This window comes from Prinia subflava, chromosome 6 (assembly GCF_021018805.1).
Source record: "Prinia subflava isolate CZ2003 ecotype Zambia chromosome 6, Cam_Psub_1.2, whole genome shotgun sequence".
Classification (NCBI taxonomy): domain Eukaryota; kingdom Metazoa; phylum Chordata; class Aves; order Passeriformes; family Cisticolidae; genus Prinia; species Prinia subflava.
Window position 1 is genome coordinate 19,284,450 of NC_086252.1, and position 11,434 is coordinate 19,295,883.

The window sequence follows — 11,434 nt, forward strand, 5'->3', positions numbered from 1 at the left end:
GGGAAGGATGGGATGAGCAGACTGGCCCTAAACTCTTCTCTAAAGTTTCCTATAGAATATTACTGGTAGCTTGCCTTCGATTCTTGCCTTGTCTCATTGTTGTACTAAGAATGTGATGAATATTCAGATCCCTTCCCTCTGAGTGGATGGACGAATATATTTTGTCGTCTATAAATTTTAGGAGAAGGTGTATGGTCCTTTTTCTTGGTCTGGCAGCATCATTTTGTATTTGGAAAAGAAGTGTTTACATATTGCTTCTGCTTAGAGTGTGAGCAGACAGTCAGTTCTTTTGTGTATTTTCTCCATATTGCTGTTTCTGATTTGTTTTAACTTCTTAGTGTTATATAAAATCAATTTGTTAAAAAGAAGCATTAATATGCAACATATCTGGTCATGTTTTGTGTGAAATTGGAAGAATGTCCATGTTGTCTGTTCCAGAAAGTTGAAGTGTGAGTCTTCTCTAAAATTTGGCACAACAATGAGAGACCCATGTATCACATGTTAAATTTAAGCACACTTTTCTTATCCTCAAAAAAAAATGAGAAAAATAACAAAATGTTTGCCAGGATTGACTGTTTTGATGACAGTGTTGTGATGGTATGTGTAAGCTAAATAGTCAAAAGGTACTGAAATTGGTCATGTTGTACAGTTGTATCATAAGATTTCTTGGTGTGATGTTGCTCAGCATATTATATGTTGTTTCTAAAAAGAAAACTTTATTTGATGAGTAATACTAAAAAATGTACATTTTAGGTGCTACTTGTATACCTTAAACAGAATAAAACAATTTTTTTTCTTTCAAGATTTAAAGATCACCCCACATTGAATGAACGGTATTTGTTACTCCATTTACTTGGCCGAGGTGGCTTCAGTGAAGTATACAAGGTAGAGTTTGTTGAGTCAGATAAATCTTAATTTTTGAGCCATGTACATTTAATTGGGGAGGGACAAAGGGGATCTAATTAAGTAGAAGGATTGTAATGGGTTAACCAGAATTCAGTTAAGCTGTGGAGGGGAGGTAGCATGACAATAGCCTTGTCAGTAGACTTGTGTATTATGTACCAGTTTTTTTCCTCACTTTATTGGGTATTATTTTTATCACCTTTGGTTATAACTTTGCCATATTCATGCATTTCGTTTTTAGGCTTTTGATCTTTACGAACAAAGATATGCTGCTGTGAAGATTCACCAGCTTAACAAAAGCTGGAGGGATGAAAAGAAAGAAAACTACCACAAGTAAATATTAATTACTTACACTTCATATGTTAAGCTTCATAGCATTTCGTTGATTGTTGGAGGTTAATGTGTCCATCTTCTTTTAGACATGCCTGCAGAGAGTATAGGATACACAAAGAACTGGATCACCCCCGAATAGTTAAACTGTATGACTACTTCTCCCTGGATACAGATACGTAAGTAGAGCTTGGCAAGGGTTTTGGTGCTGTATATTAGATAAACAGAAATGAAGAGTATTTGAACAAAAATAACGTACGTTCTTGCTTTCAGCCAAAACATTTTAAAAACCCCACACTAGTTGCAGAATTTTATATGCTAAGTATTACAGGCCTTCTCTAAGGTGGTGAAGAGAGTGTTTTGCAACACCTGACTGGTGTTGAAAGGCTGCCATACCTTAGATAATTTTCCAAGACTAAATGACATCAGGAGCATTACTACTTAGGTGCAGCCCCTGGTAACTGGGCTGCACCTCTTTGCATGCAATTGTCACATCTCAGGGGGTAGTTAAGGTATTTTGATTTTGAGAAGTGTGTCTACTATAAATAAAGAGGGTTTATTTAATTTCTCATCCATATGGATGCATTCTCTCTTTTAATGAGTATGAATGTTCTGATTAGCATCAGTTTTCACAAGCTAATAGGTACACCATGTGTTCTATGAACAATTTCATTCATATATTTTAATATTCAGGCAGTCATTCTTAAACTTGTCAGAATGAAACTAGGTTGTCATGTCTGTTTCTGATTGTGCAGTATGATACATTCTCTCATTTTGTCTCTCTAAATTCTACCCTAGGTTTTGCACGGTTTTAGAATACTGTGAAGGCAATGACTTGGATTTCTATCTCAAACAACATAAATTGATGTCAGAGAAAGAAGCTAGGTCCATTGTAATGCAAATAGTAAATGCACTACGGTATCTCAATGAGATCAAGCCCCCTATTATACACTATGATCTTAAACCAGGTAAGTGAGAAATGTTATGGTTGAAAATGTAATTTATGTATCCTTTATTTTGTTTGTAATTCATGGCTGAAAATGCTGGAGTTATCTTCTGTGTGTCAAGGTTATTGTAAACAAATGGGAAAAGTATGTATTTTGGAATTTCATTGCCAGAATCTTCTGCCTTTTCTGTGGAAAATGTTACAACTTTTCTACTTTGCATTATTTTGATTTCAATTTGTGGAAAAAATCATATAGCTAATAGAGACATTGATTGGTAGTTAGCAGTATAAACAGATAAGATCATTAGTAGGCTCAATCCTGTCTGGTAGTTGTGGAATGCTGATGTGTAATTAATTTTTCCCATATGTTTTTTTAAACCTGTAAATATATAATCAATCTCTTTCAGCATCCCAACATAAGCACTCCAAAACAGGACTCTACAGAGAGTATTCTTTACAATGAATAATAAATATTTTTATAAACAGTATTTGTCTTGATTCCATGTTTTACTATCTTGCATGAATGATGCTTATATTCTTCATGTGCTTTAATCTACAACACTTCCATGTATGGGGTTTGTAAAGTAATTCTTAGTGCCAGGCTGTTTGCTTTCTCTTCTGTAATAAACTGTTCACACAGGTTTCTCATCTTATGAAATTGTACAGAATGTATTCTTTAGTCTCATCAGTTTTTGTTCTCAAAGGAACTTCATCAAATAATTGTTATATTGAGAAATTATAGTACAACTTTAACACATGGAGTAAGATTTGTAGGATTGCAGCAATTTCATGGCACAATTTTGTGGCATATGCAAACCATGAAAACTATAATGTAGGGTTCGTCCTGGCAGAAAAATACTGAAACTTGTTTGTAACTAGTATAGTGCTGCATTGTGATGTTTCCTCATTCATTTTGGTGTTTCTTTGCTGACCAGCCAGCTCCCAGCTGAGAGAGCCATTTCAGATCATGATGGTTAACCTAAAGAGTTGCTGGAACTGCACAGAAACTTGTCATAGTCAAGTTACTCTAGACCTGAGGATGTAAAATTATGTAAATGTATCTCAATTGGTTCAAGCATGGTGCTAATAACACCAAGGCTGTGGGTTTGGTCATGGGTCCCTTTTAACCCAGACTGTTTTATGGTTCTGAGTCTTTGATTCTGTAAAATTGTCACTTACCCTCATGAAGTTAGGTGTTCTTGAAAATTGAACCTGGTTTTGAAAGTAAAGTGTTCTGTTAGCTTTTTTGAAGTAATTTTCTTTTTTCTTTTCCCTGAATAGGTAATATCCTTCTTGTAGATGGAACAGCATGTGGAGAAATAAAAATTACTGATTTTGGTCTGTCCAAAATAATGGATGATGATAGCTATGGGGTGGATGGAATGGACTTAACTTCACAGGGAGCAGGAACTTACTGGTAAGGCGTGGTTTCATTTTGCTATTTAGACTTTGGATCATTGTTCTAATTTTATAAATGCTGTTTTATAAAACCAACTTGGAGAGACAACTAGGACTAAAACTACTAACGTGGGTGACGGAGGTTTTTGTGCAGTATTGTGATGTTGATATTCCCAAATATTAGAAGGACAACATAACAAGAAAAATAAGAGAGTGTGTGTGTTCTTTATTTATTTATTTATAAATATGTATATATCAATAAATGTGGAGATGATCACTGTGGTTTAGAAACATGGTTTCCTCTGAAGAAGCGGGCATTTAATCTTTGGCTGCTGGTGGTTGAAGACATTTGACAGAGCTGTGATGATGAAGTGTGGGTGCTTAGTACCTGGAAATGGTAGAACAGGGATTACCAACACACAGGTAATGTCCTTAGGACAAGAGAGTATTCAGTCTTCCTTCCTAAAGGCTAATGACAGCTCAGCAGCTGTGATTCATTTTTTGTGTACTTGCGTGCTTATCCAAAACACTGGAGTTTTAGAGCTGCCAAAGCATAGGAAATAAGCATTTCATTGCTAGCAGAAAATCTGTTTTTAGAATTTAGTCTCTAAAGATGCGGATTCTTCATGGCACAGTAGCTCCTTGAGCCTGGGTATGTGCTGGCTTAGTCAGGGTGGGGGATTAGCAATCCTGTACTGGCCAGGTTGTTGCAATCATTTGCTCTACAGAGAAGCCAGTGTCATTCCCATTTGCTTTGCACCTCTTCCCATAGTCAGGAGTTGTATGTAATAAAGTTTTTGCCTTTTCCTTTGGAGTTTTTAGAAAAGGAAACACATACTCTTCCACAAATGCCACTGCAAATGCCATTTCTTCACATACTGTGAAGAAATGATTACTCAAGTTGAAGCATTTTAGAAGTGTTAGGCTTTTGCTACTCTTTTTAATGCTTTACCTATTTAAACACCAGTTTAAATGTTTTATTTTAGGAGTATATATCAGAAAAATTTTGGCTTTTGTATTTCATCTAGAATGCCTCAGGCACTAGTGGTGCTGCAAACTTAAAAGTAAAAAAAGATCTGTAATAATTATAGATTCATGATGAATCTCTGCATTTCTAATTCATGCTTTCTCTGAGCCCAAAATCTTCATTAGGGAGGGAAATACTTACAGTGAGGTTGAGGTTGGGAATGAGTCTGTCCAAACTACATTGCACAAACTGTAATAACATAGCCCTGGAAGGGATTTCCTCAGTCACTGGGTCCCCTTACCTGCCTTCCCAGGCAGTTAGGTTGTATCATCTCTTTGGTAAACGTCTAGATGTTTATATTAAATTTAGTTAGTTTTGGTCCCAGTAATCTGGTTTGAACTGTCTTCTGTAACCTCAGTTCTCTGATCATTAGAAACCTAATCCTCTGCTTTACAGACTGTGTATATTTGTGGCCAGTTTATCCTTGTTTGTTCCTGTGCTAACATTGTCCTCCCTCAAGGAGGTTGTGGCCCCTTCCTAGTACTTCTTCCTTGGTGTTTTGTAGTTTTCACTTTTTTTCCCTCTGAACTGTAGACTATCCATTCTTCAGATCATTTTAGTAACCTTTCCTTTTGTATACTTTAAGATCACTTGTCTTGACTGTTCTAATCAAGAATTGTAGACAGGTATTCCAGAAGAGGGTTTGTGATACTGTTTAAAATGGTTGCATTTTCTTCTCATTTTTCTGCCTATGTCCATTTCTACAAATATTTCTTCAAAGTTTCTATTTAAGTCTTATATGTTCTTGACAAAAGAGTGCCCATTCTGTTGTTGCCCTAATAGTTTTTTTGCCTTTTTCAATTTTAAATATTACAGTCAGTAATACTTGATTGCACTTAAATTAATAAATTTGGAAGATTTTGTTTGCCTTGTAAAGGAAATTCCACTTCATCAGTTATTCTGTAATTCAGGAATGGCATGGGAACTTCCTCAGCTTCCATTAAGTAAAATTCCTTTTCTGCAGAATATAGCGACAGAAACAACAATTATCTTTGTCTATCATATACCCCTCTGGGTAATGTTACCATTTTTACTAACAACTTGAGTAAAGAGTCTTTAAGCCATATTTGCATTTTCTTTGATTCCTAGCCAGGTCTTGCTGTAAAATGCCCTATTTGACCTTCATCTTTTCTTGCTTTGATAAATGGCTTCATATTTTACCTGGGGTCTCAATTAAAAAAAAAAAAGTGATAATTGGCAATTAAGGTAAAAAATGTTTGTATTTGTGCTTGTGTGTGTGTAATAGACCCCTCTATTTGACCAGCTGTACAAAAACCATGATACCAGTTTTGGTGGGTTGCAAGGTGCTGGAATGCAGATTGTAGGGCAGCTGTACAGTTGTCAAAGCTCAGAGATGTGTAGGTGAGGTGTTTGTGCAGTTTGATAATTGAACATGTTCTAGTGATGCCATACTTACAGACTGAAATGCCTGTTTTGTTCTCCAGGTACTTGCCTCCAGAGTGTTTTGTAGTTGGCAAAGAGCCACCAAAGATTTCTAATAAGGTTGACGTGTGGTCAGTTGGAGTAATCTTTTTCCAATGCCTTTATGGGAGAAAGGTAAGGAAAATGTTAGAAAATCTAAAGAGTTTTAGTGTAGGTTCCTGTTCTCAGTAGATTGTTAATTACCTTTGTAAAGACATGAATCTACATGGAAAATTACTTGTGTTACTTTTTGGTGGTGTACTTTGATTGATTTTACAGTAAATTAGAAAATCTTGCCTGTAACTTTTTTTATTTGCAGAATAGTTGGCAGTTTGTATTAACACTGCAAGAACTTACTATACCATAAATATGTATGAAATCAAAGTAGTTGGATAAATCTTCTGAAAAAAATCATGTGCTTGTTTTGCAGCCATTTGGCCACAATCAATCACAGCAAGATATCTTACAAGAAAATACAATATTAAAAGCCACAGAAGTTCAATTCCCTGTCAAACCTGTTGTAAGCAATGAAGCCAAGGTAACTTTTGCTATAATCTCTGAGTAAAACATTCATCTTGAAGGATTCAGCTGTGAAATTGTTGTTAACCCAAGAATGCTGTGGGACACAGTAACTAAGTGTGTAGGAAAACATAATTGAGAACTAGTATTCGGATGTTTTTATTTAAGCAACCTTGCTCTGGGACTTCACAAAATCATGTACTTCAAAGCAAAACCGTATATATTTTCAAGAAATTTGCAAGTGGTTTTTAAGTAGGCCACCTCAAAAATTGTCTGCTTTACTTTTTCCCAGAGGACCTTCTGTGTCTCATTCAGGCTGTCTCACTAGCAGTTCCTGTGAAATGCTGCTGCTAACAGTAGCAAGCTCTTTCTGAAAATAGTGGATGTTATTCTCTGCAGCCTTATTGGCTAGAAGAACTACTTGACTACCAGATACCTGAGGGATATGACCTCTAATACTCTTCCCCTTGAAAGGTTGTAGTATGTGTGTATTAACTTAAATCTGAGTTTAGAAACAGGAATTTTTGAGATGAAGAATCAAGAACATATTTTGGTGCTGATTCAGGAGATAAAACTGCCAAAATGGTTCATCTGCCACAGAGGTGTCAATTCCTCTACACAGACTGGGTATTCAGAAACAGATTAAGATGATTTCCCAAATGATTACTACTATGAGCATCTGTGACATAAACCAAATTCTGTGAGAGTGGAAGAAAATATTCTGTTATTTACTTGTAAAAACTCTCCCAATTTTTGAAATATATATCGATGACCAGATGCAACAGATGTGCTGTTTGAAAAAAAATGCCAAGATAGTAGAATGCCTGTTCAAGTTTCAGCAACTAATTAAGCATACTTAGATTTGGGACACAAGATGCCAAAAATTCAGGAATGTTAAGATTCAGCTTCTAAAGATTAAAAGGAAAGGAAAGATATTTCTAGAGGCAGTAACTTATCAAGAAAATAAGTCTTTTGGGTACATAAACTTGCTATTACAAGTGGTGGTATATTTCTGTTCATTATATTTTCTAAAAGCAGTGTTAGTGAGAGAGTTGCATTTCAGGTTATGAAAAACTGGTTGAAAATTGTAGTTAGAACTGGGTTTTTTTTGTTTGAGGTTTTTGTTGGCTGTTGGTTTTTCATCAGCATTTGAAAATGCTGTCCCTTGAATGCAGTTGATAAATATGCATCATGTTACTGCTAGGTTTACATAGTAAGAGTTTATATCTGTCTCTTAACTTTACATTTCTTTGTCATTAGTAGGTTTTATGTAGAGGTTGTTAGGAAAGAGTAGACAGTTCAGCATGGAGAATTGGCGACTTTTTGCATTCTCTGTGTATTTGCATGCACTGTTTGTTTGAAAGACTAAAATAAACTTCCAGTATTCTCCACTCATATTAACCATTGTCATGATAGCTGTGAGAGAGAGGGAGAAATTATTCTCTGGTGGAAATGCTATAAAACAATTTCAGAGGAACTTCTTAATGCAGACCATTTACAATGTCTCTGTGGAATCCAAATTGTTTTTCAGATTTATAGGCCTGGCAGTTGGAAAACAACAGCTTGTAAACTGAAATTCTGATTTGGAAAACACAGAGATTAAATAAATATGGAACCTCAAATGACATTGTTATTTAGTTTTCAGACTGTAACTGTCCTTTGATCCTCCTCACTGTTTCCGTTTTTGCGCAGTGGTCTCCTTTGCTTCACACTAGTGTGGCTACGGTGCCACAAAACTGTGAAATATTTTAAAACATTTTAGACACAAACTGTTACTCTGAGGATCTGGCAAGCAACTGTTTACAGTTCATTTGTTTTGAAGGATTTACTGTGAAGAATTTTATTAAAATCTGTAATATCCAAGAACATGTGAATATCTACAAACAGATGTGCATGATTTTTGTATTGTACCTTGTTCATGCTGGATATGCAAATGATAGAAATAAATTCGAGCATGAGTCTTTGGAACTTGTAGCACAGATTTTCTCCTTTAATCTCCAGTTTTTAATTGGAGCAAAGAACAAACAGCTGAGCAGATTTATCAAAGAAGATATATGTAATTCTTTTAAATTAAGTTCTAAATTAAGTAATGATGTGCTAATCAGTTCTGCAGCAATAATAAGGATTTTCTATCATTAAATGTTGAAGCCCAGGCTCTCAGGAGACCAAATGTTCTGTGTGTGCTAGACATAAGACTTGAGAGAAACTTTCAGCACAAAATGATTGGCATACACCTTATGGACCTAAATGTAGGGATGACATAGTGAATTTAGCTACAGAGTTTTCCAACTGATTAGATCATTTAAAGCACATGTGATTGAGTTTTTCATGGGAAGAATGCTTCAGCAAGGTAGTAGTTTCCTAAATATTTTTATATGATGCCTACTGAGGATGGCAACCATCAGTGTCAATTGCATGTTTTGCTATACCCTGTCATGGCACATGTGGAAATGTGTTTTCAAAAGTCAGCTAAAACACTGAAATTCTGTTTGCATCATCTACCTGTTCTTCCTCACTCAATGGTTTTAGAAGCTCATTGGGGAAAGTAGAAAGGTCTCCTTTTTCAATCCTCTGACACTTGCTCCTGGTTTTTATTAGTCTGTTCAGGCATAAAACATGCAAAAATCTAATTGAGTGAGGTGCTAATGTTTTACTTGTAAATATCGTTCCTAAAAATGGAAATACATATTTGAAGTGTGATTATTCAAAGCCAATTAATTTGCTGATTTTTACTTTCTGCCATGATGTTACATTTCTTCAATGGCCTCAGCAGTAAAATGTTACATTGTCATTTGAGTTGAATTATTTAAGAGCAAGAATCTGTTTAGCAGCTAGTTCATCCAGGAGGACATGCCTATTTGCCTGAAAGCAAATGTAAATATTTAGAGTGTTACTGTAACTTTCTACATTTCTTTTCTAGGCCTTTATCAGACGCTGTTTAGCATACCGAAAAGAGGATAGATTTGATGTCCACCAGCTGGCTAATGATCCTTATCTTCTCCCTCATATGAGGAGATCAAATTCTTCAGGAAACTTGCATATGACTGGCCTTGCAGCATCCCCTACACCACCTACTTCAAGCATTATTTCGTACTGAAATTTCTCCAGCTGAGGAATGGGATGATACCTTTGTTTAGTTTTCAGATGCAGACTTGAGCTTGAAAGCGTTTGAGTGTTTTTACACAGGACAAGTTTGATAACTGTGTTTTCAGACTGAAGTCCTCCTACATAGTGTCATTTGTATGATTGGAATGGATCATGGACTGTGAATAAATGTGCCCTTCTGAGAAACACCGTTAAACACTGAAGGATGAAGGATGACACTTCCTGTTACAAACTAACAGGTATACTGTGTTTAAGACTGAAGAAAAGGTTTTTAGTTTTTTTCTGGGGAACATTGTAAATAATCTTTTTAATAGTTTAAAGTACATTTGGTGGATACTGGAAAGTTCTAACATGAAGGGTAGTTTTTCATTATTTAAATAAAGGGTAGTGAGCAAATTTGAAAACACAGGAATAAAATTGTGCCTGGTTATAAATGAAACAAACTGCCATCTTTCCAAGACATTGATCTTTTGAAACCAAAGTAAGGAATGTGAGACAGTGAAAGATAATGTTCAGCATCAGATTTCTCAAATAAAATTGGAGTATTTTATTTGGCTACTCAGGCTTGTACCTCCAAAAATGTGGTGGTGTTTCACTGAATTTAAATTGGAAGGGTGAAATGGAATTCCTGGTACTTACTTCTCAAATAGATTGCTAATTTTGAAATCCATTCAGTTTTTTAAAAATACTATATTTGCTGTGGTATTGAAACTTGTGAAACCTTCCAGGCTTCTAATAGAGGCAAGCAACAGTATGAAACCAAATGCAAACAGGTCATGTATAATGTTCTATGCAGGAATAATGATAAATTCCCTTCTAGCTCTGTTGTAAATTGTTGTACAGATGTCACATTTTCAGTTAAATTTCAGCAACTTATTCCTGTACAAATGTTTAAAGTATGGCTTTTTCTAATTGGATATTGTATTTTTTTTAAGTCTCCCTCAAGGCGCTTTTAATTGCTGCTAAATGATGTTGCTTTTACTTTACAAGAGTCAAACGACCTCCTTAAGGTGCAAGTCAGCTGTACGAGAGATTGAGATCAGGCAATCCATTAACAATCAAGGCATGTGAAGCAGATCTGTGTTGCCAATACAGTACAGTTCCTTCAGTCAGTTTACTGCGTTCTCGCCCTGCAGAGCGCAGCGATAATAGATGTAGGAGTTGCTCATGGTTATTCTCTATTTCTGGAAGTTCCTATCAACAAGGAAATGTTTCTTGTGGCTTGTACAGGTATTTTAAAATGTGAAACATTTTCTAACTGCCTTGTATGGTAGAAACTTATTTTTCAGAACAGTGTATCTCTCTCCTGTTCACTATTCTTTTTACTATCCCATTCTTGATGCTGAATACCTGTATGTAATTTTGTCCATGTTGCAGAAAGAGGAGGCTGTATTACCACAGGTTTTCATTTAGTATTGTACAGTTAAACTGTTGCTCTTGTTTCTGATCTTGCAAGCCATTTTGTTTTCATTGTATATAAAGAAATGTTAACTGTCTCTTTAAGATGCTGCTGAAATTGTAGAGAATGTAGCCAAAACAGTAATAAACAACGGCAGTTGAAATTTCAACTTTTTCATTGTGTGTTTTTACTTTTCAGCACAGGGCAAATCACATAACCCTATCAGCGAGCAACACAAAAATATTTAAAGCAAAGTATTCTTAATTGCAGACAGAAGGCAAATAACACAATAATTAATTTAAGTAACATTGAGGTGAAAGGGGAAGATTCCATGAAACTTAAAACATCTGTCATGATGAGGTAACCAAAACTTCATTTGATTGAA

General features: G+C 35.4%; 1 protein-coding gene across 2 annotated transcripts in view; it reads left to right on the top strand.

Moving 5' to 3' along the window:
* The window catches only part of TLK1 (tousled like kinase 1), a 68,238-nt gene extending 57,020 nt beyond the window's left edge, over positions 1 to 11,218 (top strand). For both annotated transcript variants that reach the window (XM_063400536.1, XM_063400535.1), the window contains exons 14-21: positions 804 to 885; positions 1,145 to 1,236; positions 1,323 to 1,412; positions 2,032 to 2,201; positions 3,461 to 3,596; positions 6,050 to 6,161; positions 6,457 to 6,564; positions 9,466 to 11,218. In XM_063400536.1, the coding sequence (XP_063256606.1) occupies positions 804 to 885; positions 1,145 to 1,236; positions 1,323 to 1,412; positions 2,032 to 2,201; positions 3,461 to 3,596; positions 6,050 to 6,161; positions 6,457 to 6,564; positions 9,466 to 9,642 (967 nt within the window). In that variant the 3' untranslated portion in view covers positions 9,643 to 11,218. The remainder of the gene's footprint in view (positions 1 to 803; positions 886 to 1,144; positions 1,237 to 1,322; positions 1,413 to 2,031; positions 2,202 to 3,460; positions 3,597 to 6,049; positions 6,162 to 6,456; positions 6,565 to 9,465) is intronic.
* Positions 11,219 to 11,434: the final 216 nt, after the last annotated feature.